The 22,117-nt window shown below is 41.6% G+C and overlaps 1 protein-coding gene across 6 annotated transcripts in view; it reads left to right on the top strand.

Annotated features, from left to right (window-relative positions):
- The window catches only part of MGAT5 (alpha-1,6-mannosylglycoprotein 6-beta-N-acetylglucosaminyltransferase), a 235,612-nt gene that overhangs the window by 95,299 nt on the left and 118,196 nt on the right, over positions 1-22,117 (top strand). For 5 of the 6 annotated variants that reach the window (XM_073305297.2, XM_073305301.2, XM_073305300.2 and 2 more), the window contains one exon: positions 4,214-4,381. In XM_073305297.2, coding sequence (XP_073161398.1) covers positions 4,214-4,381 — 168 coding nt within the window. Of the gene's footprint in view, positions 1-4,213; positions 4,382-22,117 lie in introns of those variants that run through there. The other variant, XM_073305303.1, reaches the window with a different exon arrangement.

Here is a 22,117-nt window from a genome sequence, read left to right on the forward strand (position 1 = left end):
AGGGCAACTACTTGGAGTCCAACACCACAGGGGGCCCTGGGAAGTGAATGTAAGTGTTTCAGCCGTGCGTCCTGCAGGGGTGCTGAAGCCCTGTGGCCCAAGCTGAAGGTAGGGGGTTGCAAGTTTTTCTAGTGGGGGGATGGTGTCATGTTTTGTCTTAAGTCCAAAGGGGGTCGCCATCTCAAAAAGGTTGAAAAACACAGCATTTCCAGACAGGTTGGACGGGGCTGCAAGAAATTGGATGTTAAAATCAGGTTGATAACTATTTCATCTTTTTCTGTCACTCTGCTCCAATGTGACTGTTTTTTAAAATTTTCAATAATTAACATTTATATAAAAATGCTTTACAATATGGTATGTATATATATATCGACACATATTTCAAAATGAGTAATATATAAATTAGTACTCTTTGTGCTTTCAGTTGTTATGGTCTTGGGAAGGTAAAGAAAACAGTGCCAATGAAGGAAGATGTACATAGTTGGAGTATCCTTAAAATAGGTGTAATTCATTTTCTTTTCAGGTAGCTTTCCTTAACTTTAAACTTAACGGCCTTTCCACATAAATTTTCTCTTGTTTGCACAAATATTTGACTGCTCATTTAAAAACTCATTAGAAACTCTAAAAACCATATGACAGACCTAAACCCAGTGTAAAGCAAGTGAATCTCTGCTTATATATTATAATTGAAAATTCTACCACATGTCAAATTACAGATCAGAAAACCATTTGATTTTAAAGTTATAAAAAGAAGATAATTACACATTTTAAACCTATTTTTGCATGATTAACAGCGTAATGGTAACATCTGTTGAATATATGTAAATAGGCAAACTCCAGTACATTCAAAGTTTAGGCCAACACTGTAATCCTTATATAATTATGTCCTTTTCTCCCCTTTCCCATATTGTCATGAGTTAAAGACAATCTGTCAACTTTTCTGTAACATTTTCTGAATTCTGAATTTTTATTTGTTGTTCATTAATCAACTTCCTCATATTTTTCCTATGTTGTTCTGCACAATATGCAGATCTCTTCTCCCCCCCCCCCCCACACCTGCACCCAACTTGCGTCTGGTGAGATGGTGACAGACAGGATCACTAGCTGGCCTGAGGAAAACCACAAGTAGTATATAATATTATTGGTGTATGGTATACAATTCAGAATTTGCACAATCAGGAAGAAGCCAGATGTATAGGGCCCTACCAAATTTACAGCCATGAAAAATGCGTCACTGACCATGAAATCTGATATATCTCCAAACCCCCCCCCCCCACCCGAAGTCTGGTCTTTTGTGTGCTTTTACCCTATACTGTACAGATTTAATAGAATCATAGAATATCTGGGTTGGAAGGGACCTCAGGAGGTTATCTAGTACAATCTAGTCTAATCTATCAAGTTGATTGCTGGCTTTGCTCAGTCTGAATGAGAACTGAGCCCTGTGTATAGGGATGGAATATTTTTCATTCACTGGAACATCCCATAGACTGTCATTTCATGGTACACAAACGTGAAGCTAAATCTCTTTATGGGAGCACTTGAGTGTAATATAAGGATTTTGGTACTATGCTTTTCAATCAAGGAGAATAGTTTCCTTGCTTACCAATAAAAAGTGTAAAATAACTTGATCCTGATGATTTACATGTCAAAATAAGCACTGAATATTAAGTTCTAGCTGCTGCTTGCAGAGTTTCTGTAGCCAGTGTTACAAAGGAGGAATCATTTATCACTTTTAACAGTTTAATTTGTGCTGCAGTCAGGATTGTTAATTTTGACTGGTTTTAAAACAAGAACTCACAAGTTCATTGGCATACACAGGATAACTGGTTACAAGTGTGTGTATATTGCCCACCCTTTTACCATAATATCTGAATAGAAGTGTGTGTGTGTAAATTATCTGCATATATCACTACATAAGCAGATGTATAATACAAGTGTGTATATACATACACAGATAAAGCATGTGTAAATGTATATGGGTACAGTTTTATCTTAATTATAAAGAGACACACATAGATATCCAGTTATATAAAGTATAGAATTTCCATGTTGTGATCCGTTTCTTACAACGTGCTTCACAAAATAGTTATATAGATCAGTTCTGTGAGCGGAGCAGCTTATATCTTAATTTGGACAAAATGGAAAAATAGTTATTACATAGGGTAATTGTTCATGAATGAGATTTTCCTGAGTGCTAATATTAATTCCAGTCTTGTTTTTATGTCTTGATTAATTTAATTCTCGTCCATGATGATCATAAATAGTACCTGAGCTATCAACTAGTTTTATATGTAAATTATTCTAGGACTGTCAAGTGATTAAAAAAAATTAATCCCAATTAATTGTGCTGTTAATAATAAATACATTTATTTAAATATTTTTGTATGTTTACATTTTCAAATATATTGATTTTAATTATAACAGAGTATACGAAGTGCTCACTTTATATTTATTTTTGATTACAAATATTTGCACTGTAAAAAAACAAAGAAATAGTATTTTTCAATTCCACAATTACAAGTACTGTAGTGCAATCTCTTTATCGTGAAAGTTGAACTTACAAATGTAGAATTATGTACAAAAGAAACCGGCATTCAAAAATAAAACCGTGTAAAACTTTTGAGCCTATGAGTCCACTCTGTCCTACTTCTTGTTCAGCCAATCACTCAAAAAACCCACGTTTGTTTACATTTGCAGAAGATAATGCTGCCTGCTTCTTGTTTATAATGCCACCTGAAAGTGAGACCAGGCATTTGCATGGCACTGTTGTAGCTGGCATTGCAAAATATTTACGTGCCAGATGTGCTAAAGATTCATATATCCCTTCATGCTTCAGCCATCGTTCGAGAGGACATGTATCCATGCTAATGATGAATTCTGCTCAATAATGATCCAAAGCAGTGTGAACTGACACATGTTCATTTTCATCATCTGAGTCAGATGCTACTGGCAGAAGTTTGATTTTTTTTTTTTTTTTGGGTGGTTTGGATTTTGTAGTTTCCGCATTGGTGTGTTGCTCTTATAAGATTTCTGAAAGCATGTGCCACATCTCGTCCCTCTGAGATTTTGGAAGGCACTTCAGATTTTTAAACCTTGGGTCAAGTGTTGTATCTATCTGTAGAAATTTAACACTGGTACCCTTTTTGTATTTTGTCGCATCTGCTGTGAAAGTGTTCTTAAAATGAACAACATGTGGTGTGTCATAATCAGAGACTCCTATAACATGAAATATATGGCAGAATGTGGATAAAACAGAGCAAGAGACATACAGTTCTCCCCCAAGGAGTTCAATCGTAAATTTAACTAATGCATTATTTTTTTAATGAGCGTCATCAGCATGGAAGCATGTCCTCTGGAATAGTGGCCGAAGCACGAAGGAGCATATGAATGTTTAGCATATCTGGTACATAAATATCTTGCAATACCAGCTACAAAAGTGCCATGCAAACATCTGTTTTCACTTTCAGGTGACATCGTAGATAAGAAGTGGGCAGCATTATCTCCCATAAATGTAGACAAATTTGTTTGACTTAGCGATTGGCTGAACAAGAAGTTGGACTGAGTGGACTTGTAGGCTCTAAAGTTTTACATTGTTTTGTTTTTGAGTGCGGTTATGTAACAAAAAAAATTCTACTTTTGTAAGTTGCGCTTTCATGATAAAGAGATTGCACTACAGTACTTGGATAAGGTGAAGAAAAATACTATTTCTTTTATCAGTTTTACAGTGAAAATATTTATAATAAAAAATAATATAAAGTGAGCACAGTAGACTTTGTATTCTCTGTTTTAATTGAAATTAATAGATTTGAAAATGTAGAAAAACATCGACAAATATTTAATACATTTCAATTGGTATTCTGTTTAACTGTGTGATTAAAACTGCGATTAATCATGATTAATTTTTTAAAATCTTTTTGAGTTAATTGCGTGAATTAACTGCGATTAATCAACAACCCTAATACATTCCTATGATGAGAGGACCTCCACAACAAAGATTTCTAGATACAATCTGATTTCTCCCAAAATTTGAAGGCAGTTGCTGTGGCTGAGGGGGAACGTGAAATGGTATCTGATCCCGGCTGGGTTGCAGGGTAGTATTTGTATTCGCTTCTCTTTTTTTATTTGATCGATATGAGGTGTCAGTGATGAGTGTCTGATGTGTCGATACGGTATCCAGTGTGATGTTACATGGTTTGTTTTTAATTTATTATAGATCTCAAGAAAACTCTTGCAGTCTTACTGGATAATATCTTGGAGCGTATTGGCAAGCTAGAGTCCAAGGTGGAGAACCTTGTAATTAATGGCACCGGAGCAAACTCTACCAACAGTACCGCCACTGCTGCTCCCAGTTTAGGAACAGTTGAAAAGCTCAACGTAGCAGGTAGGTGTGAAAACTGTTTAGAATTTCAACTCTATTTTATTGTGTAAAGACACAGTAATACTGATACCCTTTAGTTGAAAGCACGACGTTTTATGAGCTCTTCAGAAATAAGATGGCAAAACTGATTAATTGCTTTTCATTTGGGGAAACCAAAAGTAAAAACCGAACCTGTGTCATAAAAAGATATGCGCGTGTGGTCTCCTTCTAGTGGAGTGGAAAATTAGCTGCTATGCAGGCTTCACACTACATAACATGTTTGTCAGCCTCTGCTGAAAGAGGCTTATGAATAGGGAATGGACTAGTTTGAGTGCAGTGATGCAGGCAAGGACTGAAGTATAATAGCAGAACTGGAATGGGGGTCTTGAAAGCCATATTGTTGGATTTGAAACTGTTTTAATCCCTCATGCCAATTTAACACATCTTCACAGTATATAGGGACAGGTTTGGGAGAGGAAGAAGCGCATTAACATTTTGTCACTATCTCAAAAAGTTTGATTACTTGGTTTTGTGTAAATCGGTTCTTGTGCATTTTGTCTGTCCTTTAACAGATTTTAATGGTGCAGCCAATACCTATCCAAATAAGCAATAAAGCAGACATTTTAATAACTTATAATTACACCACAGCCTCAGCATCAACCAAGATGTAAGACTCTCCTTCCCTGTTATGTCCAGTAGTTCCTGTGATTTGACAAGGAAATCACATACTGCGCAATCCTGTTTGTTAGAATAGTCTTTAGTTTAAATGTGTCATAGTTTGAATAAACTGTGGTTTGAAAAGTTCTCTTACTAATTTTATTTGTGTTGGATTGACATTATTGCCTGTCAGTGTATTTAAGGCATGTAGTCCAGTGGCAGCAGTATGTCTCTGGGACCTGTGTATCCACATAGGGCTTTACTCTTTCAGCAGTCCTGCACTAAATTCTGCACGCACTTGACCCACCAGCCAGAGATTGCTATCCCCCATTCCCTGTCTACCTCTGGTGCTGGTGGGCCCAAGGAGATAGCGAGTGCTCTTGTTCGTTTGGAAGTTAGTGCTTCAGCCCCACAACCAGGTTTTCCAGTCCAGGGAGGGCATCATAGCCAGACTGTGCATAGCCGAAAGAACGTACGAACGGCCATACTGGGTCAGACCAAAGATCCATCTAGCCCAGTATCCTGTCTTCTGACAGTGGCCAGTGCCAAGTGTTCCAGAACAGTTAATCAAGTGATCCATCCTGTCGCCCATTTCCAAAGCTGGTGAGTGAGGGGCAGGGGTTGGGCAGGAATTTCAGCAGCCTGAGGCCTTGTTTACAGCCGGGTTTTGTACCAGTATAATATTTCAGATAGGCGTGTGATTTTTGTACCCAAATAAAATGGTACAATCCTTCGTATGGATGCAGTGGTATCAGTATAACGTTGCCTTATATTGGTGTAGTTTATTCTCCTTCCCTATGGTAATGGCTATGCTGATAGAAGACACCTTTATAGTAATATAGCTGTGTCCACACTAGGCGCTGTACCGCTTTAATTAAGCCAGTATAGTTAAAGGGCAGGTCTTCAGTACCTGCCGGATCGGCAGGTAGTGATGGATCTATCCGGGATCGACTTATCGTGTCTCGTCTAGAAGCGATAAATTGTTCCCCAAACATCCTCCCTGTTGATTCCGGAACTCCAGATTGCGAGAGGCAGAAGCGGAGTTGATGGGGGAGTGGCAGCTGTCGACTCGCTGCCATCCTCACGGCCAGGTAAGTCGACCGAAGATACGCTGACTTCAGCTATGCTATTAGCATAGCTGAAGTTGCATATCTTAGGTCGCATCCCTACCCCCAGTGTAGACCAGGGCTAAGCAATACAACCTTTATGTGTAACCAAGGCCTGAACTGGGCTGCAGGCAAAGAGGGAGGGAGTGGTTGTGGGTATGCAGAGAATGAGTGCTCAGGTACTATGGTAACGTGGGCCATATAATACCTGGATAGATAATTGGGAAAGAAGAACCTAATCATGGATGGAGAAGGAGTTGAGTGGGACCCTGCTCATATTACTTTGTGTAGTTCCTTGGGAAATTTCACCAGCATATAATGATGGCTGTTTAAGCATGACCCTATAACCTTGGGTGCAGTTAAATAATTTTAACCCTCAGGACCAAGTGAAGTTTTCTGACCAGCTTTGATATGCTGTCTAATGTAAATCAGTAATGCTCAATAGTATCAGTTTCTTTCCTGTTATGAAATTGAATTCACAATTAAAAATAAGATACTATAACAAGGCACTTTTAGGAGAATGTGGCACTTCCCAGGTTGTTAAATTGTAATGGCTGTCACTTGAAACATACTGCCATTACTCAGTAACACCCTGCCTCTGTCTTACTGCTGAAGATAACTGTGTATAGCATGGCAGGAATAATAGTGCTACAGTACCATTTTTATTATTCTTTTGGGGCATTTACTTTTACATTATCAATTTCTAGATTACTTAACCTTACCTTTTACTAGGTGCATGAATCAGAGGTTAAGATGTACGCTGCTGAAATTACACTTTTCTGACTTAATTGTTGTTGCTCTGCTTTTGGAAGAAAAAACTGAAATAATGAAGACAAATCACCACTCAAGATTGTATTCCTTAAAAGACCCTTACAGTCTGACCGATTTTCACAGTCCACTTGTTTTTATATTGCCTGCTTAGGATGTTTATTATTTTACTCAAGCAGGGCTCTAAGCGCCTTGGTGAGAGAAGATTTATTCACATAATTCCTTTTTTCCCCCTCATAACATATTCCTAGAAGCAAGAAAATAGTTTCCTATGGAGTTCCTTTGGGTAACTGGCAAATAGGAACACTGTCTTAAGTTTCTAATGAACTTTGAACTGTTCTTTTCCTTGTTTGTGCATCCGCATTTCCAATGCAAGAAATGACTAACAAATTCTCACCAAGGCAGTATCAAATACAGCATCCTGCTTGGACAGGAGTCTCATATGGCTTTCAGTGCTAACATTAGTTAAAGGCTTGTGCAAAGGTAGTGGCGGAATTTCACAATTGCCATAAAGAGCCTTCTCCTTTAAATTTTAATTCAATACCAGCCATAGATTTTTAAAGCCAGGGAGGACCATAACGATCATCTAATCTGGCCACCTACCTAACATGGGCCGTAAAGATTAACTCAGCAATTCCTACAGTGGATGGAGTTATTCTGCCCATTTTCTTCTGGGTTTTGACCCTTTCACAGTTCTAGCTATCTGTAGGCTCAATTTAAAATATTTGGATATTTATCATTCTATGCTAGCTTTCACAAGTGCTTCATACACTGTATTTGTACAGCTGTTACTAGGGTGAACTTGTTGTATGGCAAAGAAAAAGACTTCAGTCTCCTTTGGGCTTTCAGCTTTCATTGTCAGTAAATTACCTTTTTAAATTTAAAAGTCTGGGCTAAATTCTACAGTCTTCAGTAGGAACGGGGGGTGGGGGGCGGGAGCTTTTGTTTAAGGGCCAAATAATTTGTCCTTCTGGTACCTCCGTGGGTACTTCTGAATTCTCAGCTAGCCTCAGGGTAGTACAGAACAGGTGAGTGGAATAAGGTTGTTTGAGACTAATGGCATGTCCACATGTACAGCACTGCAGCTAAAGAGATGCAACCGCTCTATGTGGAGACGCTCTATGCTGGCGGGACGGAGTTCTCCCGTCAGCATATTAAAACCACCTCTGCAAATGGCAGAAGCTGTGTCAGTGGGAGAAGCTCTCCCACCAACATAGCACTGTGCACATAAGTGTCTATGTTGGTGTAATTTATGTCCCCTGAGGGGGTGGTTTTATTCACACCCCGAGTAACATAAGTTACATAATGGCAAAGGCTATGTCTACATTACAGCCTATGTCGGCATATCTTAAGTTGCTCAGGGGTATGAATGAACCACCTCCTGAGTGACATAAATTACACCAACATAAGCACTTGTGTGCACAGCACTATGTCAGCGGGAGAACTTGTCCAGCCCACATACCTTCTGCCATTCACAGAGGTGATTTTATTAGGCTGACGGGAGAGCTCTCTCCTGCCGGCATAGAGCATCTTCACCAGATGTGCTGCAGCGGCTCAGCTGAATTGGTACAGTTGTGCTGCTGCAGGACTGTACATGTAGACATGCCTTTAATCTCATGTTCTTGCATGTTAAGAGGCCAGCCATTTCAAGCTAGAAGTTGGTTGGGTTGAATGTGAGGGATTTGGTTTCTTATTTTTTTTTTTTTTTAAACCAGAAATACTAGTCCTTCCAGAAGGCAGTTTCCTAGCTGTAGTGAAGTTAAGAAGCCATCCAAATGTAGAACAGCACCCTGATAAAATAAACTTGTTTTTTGTTGGGAGAAAAGGTTTATCCTCTGTTAAGCAAACATCATGATTACAGTATCAACCAGAGCTTTAATCTTATCTGTAATGTTTCAGCATCATTTGTTTTAAGTGTTGCATCTGATTTTAGAGAAATGGGTAAACTTGAAAGTTGTCGATATTGTTATAAAGCAAAGCATTTTGTTTCCTAGGGATTTGTTCATTTTATTATAATGTATGTGTACTAGAACTGTCAAGCGATTTTAAAAAAAAATAAATCGCGCTATTAATCGCACTGTTAAACAATAATAGAACACTTATTTAGATATTTTTGGATGTTTTCTACATTTTCAAATATATTGATTTCAATTACAACACAGAATACAAAGTGTACAGTGCTCACTTTATATTTATTTTTTATTACAAATATTTGCACTTTAAAACACAAAAAAAAATATTTCAGTTCACCTAATAAAAGTACTGTAGTGCAATCTCTTTATAATGAAGTTGAACTTAGAAATGTAGAATTATGTAAAAAAAAAAAAAACTGCATTCAAAAATAAAACAATGTAAAACTTTAGAACCTATAAGTCCACTGAGTCCTACTTCAGCCAATCACTCGGACAAACAAGTTTGGTTACAATTTGCAGGATATAATGCTGCCCACGTCTCGTTCACAATGTCACCTGAAACTGCGTCCATGTTGCTGACGAGTTCTGCTCAATAACGATCCAAAGCAGAGCGGACCGATGCATGTTCATTTTCATCATCTGAGTCAGATGCCACCAGCAACCAGCAGGTTGATTTTATTTTTTGGTGGTTTGAGTTCTGTAGTTTCTGCCTTGGGGTGTTGCTCTTTTAAGACATCTGAAAGCATGCTCCACACCTCATTCCTCTTAGATTTTGGACAGCACTTCCGATTCTTAAAGCTTGGGTCAAGTGCTGTATCTATCCTTAGAAGTCACACATTGGTGCTTTCTTTGCGTTTTGCCAAATCTGCTGTGAAAGTGTTCTTAAAACAAATGTGCTGGGATATCATCCAAGACTGCTATAACGTGAAATATATGGCAGTATATGGGGCAAACAGAACAGGAGACATTACAGTTCTGCCCCAAGGAGTACAGTCACAAATTTAATGGAAGCATTATTTTTTTAACGAGCATCATCAGCATGGACGCATGTCCTCTGGAGTGGTGGCCGAAGCATGAAGGGCATATGAATGTTTAGCATATCTGGCATGCAAATACCTTGCAGCGTCGGCTACAAAGGTGCCATGCGATAGCCTGTTCTCACCTTCAGGTGACATTGTAAACAAGACGTGGGTAGCAGTAACTCCCGTAAATGTAAACAAACATGTTTGTCTTAGTAATTGGTTGAACAAGAAGTAGGACTTAAGGCTCTAAAGTTTTACATTGTTTTGTTTTTGAGTGCAGTTATGTAACAACAAAAAAATCTACATATGTAAGTTACACTTTCACGATAAAAGGATTGCACTACAGTACTTGTATGAGGTGAACTGAAAAGTACTATTTCTTTTGTTTCATTTTTATAGTGCAAATATTTGTAATAAAAAACAATATAAAGTGAGCACTGTACACTTTATATTCTGTGTTGTAATAGAAATCAATATATTTGAAAATGTAGAAACGCATCCAAAAATATTTAATACATTTCAATTGGTATTCTATTGTTTAACAGAGGCATTAATCACGATTGTTTTTTTAATCGCAGTTAATTTTGAGTTAATCACATGAGTTAACTGTGATTAATCGGCAGCCCTAAATATGTATCCATCAGCTCCAAAAATAAAGATATGTCCATTGCTTTCTTTGTAATATATTATCGTTGGAATCTGTTTTGGTTATTCAGCTATTTCCATGCTGGGTAATTACAAGAAAGTAAACACAAGGTTTACCATTTTTCTGTTTTATACGCTACAGTGTCTGTGACAGCTTTGGACAAACAGTTCATGAAATCCTGTTAGAGTAACTTACAAAAATTTTAACACTTTCAGTCTAGACTATTATAGGTATCTCTTGAAACCACATCACCACAATAGCTAATGTTTTATTAATATTATTTTAAGTTCTATTTAATATATTATTTTGATGCTGCTTTTGAGCTCTTGAGGTAAGTTAAATTTCAGCAGACTGAAACATTTATAATTAAAAAAATAATTATAAAATGCTGAATTCACTTTTTTTTAATGTTGAGCAATGCAGCAGTCTGGCTTCACTGGTGTGCTATGCAGATGGTACCCACTTAGGGTATGTCTACACTACGAAATTAGGTCGAATTTATAGAAGTTGGTTTTTTAGAAATCGGTTTTATATATTCGAGTGTGTGTGTCCCCACAGAAAATGCTCTAAGTGCATTAAGTGCATTAACTCGGCGGAGTGCTTCCACAGTACCGAGGCAAGCGTCGACTTCCGGAGCATTGCACTGTGGGTAGCTATCCCACAGTTCCCGCAGTCTCCGCTGCCCATTGGAATTCTGGGTTGAGATCCCAATGCCTGATGGGGCTAAAACATTGTCACGGGTGGTTCTGGGTACATATGGTCAGGCCCCCGTTCCCTCCCTCCCTCCGTGAAAGCAAGGGCAGACAATCATTTCGCACCTTTTTTCCTGAGTTACATGTGAAGACGCCATACCACGGCAAGCATGAAGCCCGCTCAGGTAACTATCACCGTATGTCTCCTGGGTGCTGGCAGACGTGGTACTGCATTGCTACACAGCAGCATCAATCCATTGCCTTGTGGCAGCAGACAGTACAGTAAGACTGGTAGCTGTCATCGTCATGTCCGAGGTGCTCCTGGCCAGACATGTGCGCAGCGACTAAATTTGGAGTGACTTGACCATTCTCTTTAGTCCTGCAGTCAGTCCTATTGAACCATCTTATGGTGAGCAGGCAGGCAATACGGATTGCTAGCAGTCCTACTGTACCATCTTCTGCCAGCCAGGCAAGAGATGAGGATGGCTAGCAGTCCAACTGCACCGTCTTCTGCCGAGCAGCCATGAGATGTGGATGGCTTGCAGTCCTTCTGCACTGTCTGCTGCCAGCCAAAGATGTAAAAGATAGATGGAGTGGATCAAAACAAGAAATAGACCAGATTTGTTTTGTACTCATTTGCTCCCCCCGCCCCCCATCTAGGGGACTCATTCCTCTAGGTTACACTGCGGTCACTCACAGAGAAGGTGCAGCGCGGTAAATCTAGCCATGTATCAATAAGAGGCCAGACCAACCTGCTTGTTCCAGTAAGAACAATTACTTAGGGCACCATTTCTTATTGGAACCCTCCGTGAAGTCCTGCCTGAAATACTCATTGATGTAAAGCCACCCCCTTTGTTGATTTTAATTCCTTGTAAGCCAACCCGGGAAGCCATGTCGTCAGTCGCCCCTCCCTCCATCAGAGCAACGGCAGACAAGCGTTCCTCACCTTTTTTCTGTGCAGATGCCATACCAAGGCAAGCATGGAGGCCGCTCAGCTCACTTTGGCAATTAGGAGCACATTAAACACCACACGCATTATCCAGTAGTATATGCAGCACCAGAACCTGGCAGAGTGATACCGGGTGAGGAGGCAACGTCAGCGCGGTCACGTGAGTGATCAGGACATGGACACAGATTTCTCTGAAAGCATGGGCCTTGCCAATGCATGCATCATGGTGCTAATGGGGCAGGTTCATGCTGTGGAACGCCGATTCTGGGCTCGGGAAACAAGCACAGACTGGTGGGACCGCATAGTGTTGCAGGTCTGGGACGATTCCCAGTGGCTGCGAAACTTTCGCATACGTAAGGGCACTTTCATGGAACTTTGTGACTTGCTTTCCCCTGCCCTGAAGCACGAGAATACCAAGATGAGAGCAGACCTCACAGTTGAGAAGCGAGTGGCAATAGCCCTATGGAAGCTTGCAACGCCAGACAGCTACCGGTCAGTTGGGAATCAATTTGGAGTGGGCAAATCTACTGTGGGGGCTGCTGTGATGCAAGTAGCCCACGCGATCAAAGATCTGCTGATATCAAAGGTAGTGACCCTGGGAAAAGTGCAGGTCATAGTGGATGGCTTTGCTGCAATGGGATTCCCTAACTGTGGTGGGGCCATAGACAGAACCCATATCCCTATCTTGGCACCGGAGCACCAAGCCGCCGAGTACATAAACCGCAAGGGGTACTTTTCAATAGTGCTGCAAGCTCTGGTGGATCACAAGGGACGTTTCACCAACATCAACGTGGGATGGCCGGGAAAGGGACATTACGCTCGCATTTTCAGGAACTCTGGTCTGTTTCAAAAGCTGCAGGAAGGGACTTTCTTCCCAGACCAGAAAATAACTGTTGGGGATGTTGAAATGCCTATAGTTATCCTTGGGGACCCAGCCTACCCCTTAATGCCATGGCTCATGAAGCTGTACACAGGCAGCCTGGACAGTAGTCAGGAGCTGTTCAACTACAGGCTGAGCAAGTGCAGAATGGTGGTAGAATGTGCATTTGGATGTTTAAAGGCGCGCTGGCGCAGTTTACTGACTCGCTTTGACCTCAGCGAAACCAGTATTCCCGCTGTTATTACTGCTTGCTGAGTGCTCCACAATATCTGTGAGAGTAAGAGGGAGACGTTTATGGTGGGGTGAGAGGTTGAGGCAAATCGCCTGGCTGCTGGTTACGCGCAGCCAGACACCAGGGTGGTTAGAAGAGCACAGGAGGGCGCGGTATGCATCAGAGAAGCTTTGAAAACCAGTTTCATGACTGGCCAGGCTACGGTGTGAAAGTTCTGTTTGTTTCTCCTTGATGAAACCCCCCACCCCTTGGTTCACTCTACTTCCCTGTAAGCTAACCACCCTCCCCTCCTCCCTTCCATCACTGCTTGCAGAGGCAATAAAGTCATTGTTGCTTCACATTCATGCATTCTTTATTCATTCATCACACAAATAGGGGGATGACTACCAAGGTAGCCCAGGAGGGGTGGTGAAAGAGGGAAGGAAAATGCCACACAGCACTTTAAAAGTTTACAACTTTAAAATTTATTGAATGCCAGGCTTCTGTTTTTTGGGCAATCCTCTGTGGTGGAGTGGCTGGATGGCTGGAGGCCCCCCCACCGCGTTCTTGGGTGTCTGGGTGTGGAGGCTATGGAACTTGGGGAGGAAGGCGGTTGGCTACACAGGGGCTGTAGTGGCAGTCTGTGCTCCAGCTGCCTTTGTTGCAGCTCAACCATACACTGGAGCATACTGGTTTGATCCTCCAGCAGCCTCAGCATTGAATCCTGCCTCCTCTCATCACGCTGCCGCCACATTTGAGCTTCAGCCCTGTCTTCAGCCCGCCACTTACTCTCTTCAGCCTGCCACCTCTCCTCCCGGTCATTTTGTGCTTTCCTGCACTCTGACATTATTTGCCTCCACGCATTCGTCTGTGCTCTGTCAGTGTGGGAGGACAGCATGAGCTCAGAGAACATTTCATCACGAGTGCGTTTTTTTTTCTTTCTAATCTTCACTAGCCTCTGGGAAGGAGAAGATCCTGTGATCATTGAAACACATGCAGCTGGTGGAGAAAAAAAAGGGACAGCGGTATTTAAAAAGACACATTTTATAAAACAGTGGCTACACTCTTTCAGGGTAAACCTTGCTGTTAACATTACATACATAGCACATGTGCTTTCATTTCAAGGTCGTATTTTGCCTCCCCCCACCGTGTGGCTACCCCCTCAACCCTCCGTCCTCCCTGTGGCTAGCAGCGGGGAACATTTCTGTTCAGCCACAGGCAAACAGCCCAGCAGGAATGGGCTCCTCTGAGTGTCCCCTGAAGAAAAGCACTCTATTTCAACCAGGTGACCATGAATGATATCTCACTCTCCTGAGGATAACACAGAGAGATAAAGAACGGATTTTGTTTGAACTCCAGCAAACATACACTGCAATGCTTTGTTGTACAATGATTCCCGAGTACGTGTTACTGGCCTGGAGTGGTAAAGTGTCCTACCATGGAGGACGCAATAAGGCTGCCCTCCCCAGAAACCTTTTGCAAAGGCTTTGGGAGTACATCCAGGAGAGCCGCGAATGCCAGGGCAAATTAATCCTGTCACATGCTTGCTTTTAAACCATGTATAGTATTTTAAAAGGTACACTCACCGGAGGTCCCTTCTCTGCCTGCCGGGTCCAGGAGGCAGCTTTGGGTGGGTTTGGTGGGTACTGGCTCCAGGTCCAGGGTGAGAAACAGTTCCTGGCTGTCGGGGAAACCGGTTTCTCCGCTTGCTTGCTGTGAGCTATCTACAACCTCATTATCATCATCATCTTCGTCCACAAAACCTGCTTCCGTGTTGCTTCCATCTCCATTGAAGGAGTCAAACAACACGGCTGGGGTAGTGGTGGCTGAACCCCCTAAAATAGCATGCAGCTCATCATAGAAGTGGCATGTTTGGGGCTCTGACCCGGAGCGGCCGTTCGCCTCTCTGGTTTTCTAGTAGGCTTGCCTCAGCTCCTTAAGTTTCACGTGGCACTGCTTCGGGTCCCTGTTATGGCCTCTGTCCTTCATGCCCTGGGAGATTTTGACAAGGGTTTTGGCATTTCGAAAACTGGAATGGAGTTCTGATAGCACGGATTCCTCTCCCCATACAGCAATCAGATCCCGTACCTCCCGTTCGGTCCATGCTGGAGCTCTTTTGCAATTCTGGGACTCCATCATGGTCACCTCTGTTGATGAGCTCCGCACGGTCACCTTCAGCTTGCCACGCTGGCCAAATGAGATTCAAAAGTTCGCAGTTCTTTTCCTCTCTACCTGGCCAGTGCATCTGAGTTGAGAGTGCTGTCCAGAGCGGTCACAATGGAGCACTCTGGGATAGCTCCCGGTGGCCAATACCATCGAATTGTGTCCACAGTACCCCAAATTCAACCCGGCAAGGCCAATTTAAGCACTAATCCACTTGTCAGGGGTGGAGTAAGGAAATCGATTTTAAGAGCCCTTTAAGTCGAAATAAAGGGCTTCATCGTGTGGACGGGTGCAGGTTTACATCGATTTAACGCTGCTAAATTCGATCTAAAGTCCTAGTGTAGACCAGGGCTTAGACTGTCACAGTAAATTAAGGCCTGAATCCTGGAATCTGACCCCTGAAGGTAGATTCCTTCTCCTGTCCAGTGTAATTCATTGAAGTCAGTGGAGCTCCATGCAGGCATAAGGTCCAGTCACAAAGGAGACTACAACATATACAATTGACATCTGTTCTTTAATCTATAATATGTAGCAGAGAGATTAACAATGTTGGGATCTGTATTATTTTATCTCTTCAATCAAAATGTCGGTCTGTTTTACTGAATTTTATATATTGAGTTTAATATGTACAGTTGTGATACCTGAGCAAGCATAGGAGTTGTTACTATTGGATGAAACAGAAAAGGGATGGATCTTATTCATGCACGCACACATTCATTGTATTCATATCCTCATACACCCACACACTCACACAGGTGGAGAGTTACCGGAGACAGCAGAGGAAGCCGAAGCATTGTACATCTGGTGTGTCTGCCTGTGGTCATGGATCCGGGCCAGCGAGCAGGTCAAGAAGCAGGGGGCTTGTGTACATGCCTTCTTCCTTTTGCTGGAACTGGGTGGCTCCCGTCACATACACTGAGTTTCTCCTTCTGTGTCCATCACCGAGAAGCATTCCCAGACCTTGTTCCTTTCATACATACCAGGTTCTTTTCTTTACAGCACCCCATGATTGCTTTCTCAGGGCAGATTACATCAGACACACCTGGCTCTGGGCTCTTTTCTCCTTGCAGTTCCTCTCCGCCCAGTCCCACATATGCTCCCTTATCTCCCCCACACACTCCCTTTTTCACACTCTCCCTGATCGCATGATGAAATGTTCCAAAGCTTGGGGGTTATACAAGTGGTAACTGAAAAGGTCAAAGCTTGCAAAAGATAGTCTTTTAAATTTTCTATGCTAACAATGACTAAAAGTTGCAAAGTTTGCAAAAGTTTACAGAACTTAATGATCTAGCAATGACTGAAAAGTTACAGATCTTACAATTGCATTCTACTGGATTGAGTGGAGGCTTTATGCAACATGCGTGATTAAGTATTTTCGGTTAAAAATGATAACTTCCTTCCCCTCATTTGATATATTTCATTTACCCTTTTTCATTAGCACTTGGATACTGGTTCTGATCTCAAGAAGAAAAAGCCAGTATGCTTTATAAAACTTAATTTTAAAATGGGATCACATAATAGGGCAAATTCACTGGTAGCATGAGAAGGTGCAGTGGTTGTATGGCAGTGGTGTGTGTGTGTATGTAACTGTTTAGGGAACACTTTTTATAAAATGTAATGCTGCTATTTCCTCTTTCTCCCAATAGTTCAATGCCAAAGTGGAACATTAAAATACTGCATAAATACATGCCATTTGAACACAAAAAAGTAGAAGTTTCTATTTTAAAGTACAAATGCTGATTCTTCATTAAATACATAGACAAAAGGATTATGCGGAGTACAGAAAAGAATCATATGATATAGGTAGATCACATAATACAAGAAAGGTACTTAAATATGCTATAACTCAGTCCTTGTCTTAGAAGTGAGCATTTGACAATAGTCCTCTCACCAGTTACCTCACCACGTGAAAGGGGAAGAGGGGTATTGAGAAGCTGGTGAAACTATTCAGTAGTTTCTGGCTCCTCTGATTTCTTGGACCTCTCCATCTCTGTTGGGTTTCCGACATGATATAATACTCAGTACTAGCTACTGTGACAACACCGGTGATTGATCTCTGTAGGATGATGGATTGCGTTTCCAGCTCTGACAGATGGAGGGACCTGGAAGAAAGCCAGCTCACATAAACTCATTCCAGATGAGCTGGAAGAGATACTTGTTGGCACTGGGAAACACTGAAGATTTGACTAGGGCTGTGTCTGCACCCTCATTTGAAGGATATAAGTTCATCAGCAGTCAGTGGGTCACAACCTTGATCCTTACTAGATTCATCTGTTTTAATTTCTGCTTAGTAGCAATGGAAATTAAGTTGAGTTGTTCAAATGAGTGCATTCTTACCTCTGAGATGCAGACCCCACTGTGATGATCCCCTGGTGTTATCTGGACCGGTGATCCACTAGGTCACTCCAGTCCTTGACTCTGGGAGCCAGCCTTACCCTGCTCTACTGTGAGAACCCCTGTTCCTGGGCTGTTCACGCACAGCCTCTGGCATGTAAGCTGCCCCTTGGATTGTGCAACTGAATGACACTAGGCAATATCTCTGGTCCCAGACACAACCCTAGGAACCTCCATCTTGCGGTGTCCAGTTATGCCTGCTGGATGCTGCAACCTTATATGAGTTCGTCAATTTAACAAAGAAAGTGATATGCACCAGGCTTCTTATCCCAAGGGGAGTCTCTGACACTCTTCAAACCAAATGCACTGCTTCAGGTAGAATAAACAAACACATTTATTAACTACAGAGAGAGATTTTAAGTGCCTAGAAGTCAAAGCACAAAAAATCAGATTTGGTCAAATGAAATAAAAGCAAAACACATTCTAAGCTGATCTTAACACTTTCAGTGTCCTTACAAACTTAGATGCTTCTCACCACAGGCTGGCTGGTTGCCCTTCAGCCAGGCTCTCCCCTTTGATCAGTGCTTCAGTCGCTCGGTGGTGATGTCTGTAGATGGAGGTGGAAGAGAGAGGAAGGGCATGGCAAATGTCTCTCCCTTTTATCATGTTCTTCTCTCTTGGCTTTGCGCGCCGCCTCGTCCCTTCAGAGTCAGGTGAGCATTACCTCATCGTAGTCCCAAACTGACCAAAAGAAGGGGGGTGACTCACTCGAGAGTCCAACAGATCCTTTGTTGCTGCCTAGGCCAGTGTCCTTTGTTCCTGTGAGGCTGGATTAGAATCACAGAGTGTTAGGGTTGGAAGAGACCTCAGGAGGTTTGTCCCATACATGCCCTGACAAGGTGTGAACTTCCTCTCTGCTCTTGGACAGTTTTTGCCTGGGCTTGTTTTAAGCCATGAGGACACATTTTCAGCCCCATAACTATATACATGAAATTACAACCTATAACATTACTGTAACAACAATTACTATAACATCGTTATAACAACAATGCTCAGTGCATCATGAGCCTTCCAAAGACACCCGACTGGCAAACTTTGGATACCACACAATCATTTTATAAAGATAAACATGGGGGTGTAAGGTGTTCCCCTGAGGCACAGAACGTCACACCCACCATGTTTGTTTTCCTGCCTTCATCATCTCTAGGTTGGACTGCTATGTGTTGTACCTGGGTGTACCTTTTGACATGTAGCCTTTGGCTAGTGCAGAATACAGCAGTACACATTTTAGCTATTGTAGACTGTAAAGACCACATTACATGTGGATGCTGGGCTCTGCATTTTTGCCCTCTTGGTAGGAGATTGTAAGCCAGGCTAACAACCTGTCCCCGTAAAAAATTCTTCATTATGGAAACAAACCAGAAGTACAATGAGTCTGTCACAGATTTGCAAATACAAACATTGACAGTGGAGAGCCATGATCTGCTGGATGAAAGACAAGATAGTCAACCAGCAAATTCTCAACTCTTTGATGATCGAGAATCAAAGCAACAAGGAAGTTAATCATCTGAACTTTAACTGTGAAGATACCCTGTTTAAGACCAGAATTGGGCGTGGGAACTGTTGGATTCTGGGGTGTGTACGAGTGCTCATGTCACATTCCCCCCCCCCCATCTTGTTATTAGGTCAATCAAAATAAAACTAAAGAAGGTAACCTCATGAAAGGCAGAAGGTATGTATAATACTAGAAAGTTAATAGATCCAGAGTAATGATTCATTTCAAGCTGCAACTTAACAGTAAATCTGAAGAGTTAAAGATGCTGATGGATGACATAGGAGAACAATTGAGAGACAAAGTGGGTGAGGTTATTATAGGCTTTATTGGACCAACTTCTGATAATGAGACAGACAAGCTTACACAGAACACTTCTTCTGGTCTGAAAGCTTATCTCTCTCACCAACAGAAGTTGGTCCAATAAAAAATATTATCTTATCCACATTCATATTCATTCTCTCTCTCTCTCTCTCTCATATATCCTGGGAACATTACTGTTATAGAAGAGCAATGGCAGTTTTTCAAAGAAGTAAGTGTGGATGCAGCCAGGATTACAATGGGGGTGAGAAGATCTAAGAAGGACGAATGTTTCCAACCAAATACATGGAGGCTTGTTGAAGAGAGGAAATAATTAAAGAAGAAAATTAAACAAAAATGAGATAGCAGTGGAAAAGCTATTCTGCAATAGGAATATGCAGACAAAGAAAAGGAAGTTAAAAGATTGGCTAGAAGAGGTAAGAGAAAATGGGCAGAAAATAACGTGAGAGAAGCTGAGGTCATGTATAAGAGAGGGGATTCTAAAAAGTTTTTTCTAGTATCTAAACAGCTGATAATCACAATTCTCAAACTGTTGTGGTATTGTGAAGGCTTGAGTTGGTACAATTTTAACCACAGAGGAAGGACAGAAAGCCCATTGGATGGAACGTTTCCAGGCTGTGCTTAACCAACCAGAACCACTAACACATTGATAGATGGGAAGAAATAGCAGACATCTATATCATTAAAGATAATCCCTTTTGAGGAAGTAACTGAGGCCATAAACGTACAGAAGAGTGGCAATGTACCCGGCTGTGATATAGATGCTGAAATGTTAAAAACTGGGGAGGAAGTGGTTGTGCATGTGCAGGTTGTACAGAATGGTTTGGTAAAAAGAGATAACTCTTCTCCAGTCTTCAGCAGGTATCTGCAAAATCCCTACAAAAGGGGACCAGTTTATTTGTGATAATTGGAGAGGGGTGACACTCATATCTGTACCTGGAAAAGTGTTCTGAATTATCATTTTGAATAGGAAGAAAGCTGCTCGTCATGAAGTATTCAAGGAAGAACAGGCTGGATTTTGATCTAGTAGCTTGTGTTCAGACCAGATTTTCCCTTTGGCAGACTTATTGAGAGAGGCTTAGAATACCAGCAGAAGATGGTTTTTAACTTCCTTGATTTTACAAAAATATTGGATAGTATCCACAGAGAAGATCTAGAGATGCTATGGAATTCCAGCAAAGATTGTTAATTTGATAAAAGCTGTATATGACAAATCTGCATGTGTTGCATCTGGACAGAATGGAGGCATGGAATAGTTTGATTGTTACATGGTGTTAAGGTAAGGTTATGTATTCTCTCCACTTCTCTTCTGCATTGTCATAGACTATGATGAGAAGAGTGACGACTGCTGCCAATGACACTGGTATTGTTTGAGCAAGAAAGAAGCTGCAGAATTTAGATTTTTGGAGATGATAGTCATACTGGATGCCAGCTTGGATGAAATAAAAAGACTCTATGGGCATACAAGCAGAAGTGGCCGAAGTGGGACTCTGTATCAGTATGCAGAAGATGAAGATCATGAAGATAGGAGTGAATGCTGTTGATATTGGCAGATGTCTGATTGATGGAGAAGAGTATGTAATAGTTGATGACTTGTCTATATTGGAAATACAGTATCTGCAAATGTCCCGCTCACTAAGGAAGGGAAGGGAAGAATTGGCAAAGCAAGTTGATCATTTTCCTGTTTGTTTGCCAGACATCTGGAAGAGTAAGAAGATACATCTACAATGGAAAATCAGATTGTACAATGGTACGCTATTGTATGCCTTAGAAATGTGGCAGATGGTGAAAATACACAACAGGATGGTGAAGGTGAAAGCACTCCACCAGCATTGTTTATGAAGAATCTTAAGAATTCATTAGAGAGATTGTGTAACCAACGTGGAAGTATTGCTCTGCACAGGTCAACAGACAGCTGTGGTGGTGAGACCATGCCCTCAGGTTACCCCCCGGCAGAAGCACAAGATACATCTTAGATTGGCTCTCACCCGGAGGAGAGAAAATGCATGAAGGACAAAGAAAAACCTATTGCAAGATGGAAAGGATGCATTCATCGTGGATGGAGTCCAATATCTTGCTGTGGACAGACAGCAGTGGGGAAAAAAATGGTTGCCTTATGTGCCACTAGGCACAGGAGATTGTAAAGCTGAAGCTAAGCTCTGCATTTTTCTTCACTCAAGGTATTGCCGCTTATCCTCTTTAAAGCCCTACATGATCTAAGATGCAGGTATCTCAAAGACAGCCTCTTGTCCCATGTGTCATCAGAGCAGATGTGATTTGTAGCAGTGGTTCTTCCCTCTGTCCTTAAAGTTGGGAGTGACTGGATCTGAAGAAAGACCTTTGTAGTAGCAGGACCTAGGTTCTGGAATTTGCTTCTGCTGAAAATACCAGTTTTAGGTCACATTGGAAATCAGCTATTTGGTTTGGCCCCTCCATTCCTGGATGGGAATGATGATTCTCCATAAAGTTGGTTGCTAGTCGGTAATTCACTGATTCTTGGGTGAAGTTTTGTTGTTAGTAGGTTAGGGAGCCACCACTATGATCCC

Source organism: Lepidochelys kempii, chromosome 11 (assembly GCF_965140285.1).
Source record: "Lepidochelys kempii isolate rLepKem1 chromosome 11, rLepKem1.hap1, whole genome shotgun sequence".
Taxonomy (NCBI): Eukaryota; Metazoa; Chordata; order Testudines; family Cheloniidae; genus Lepidochelys; species Lepidochelys kempii.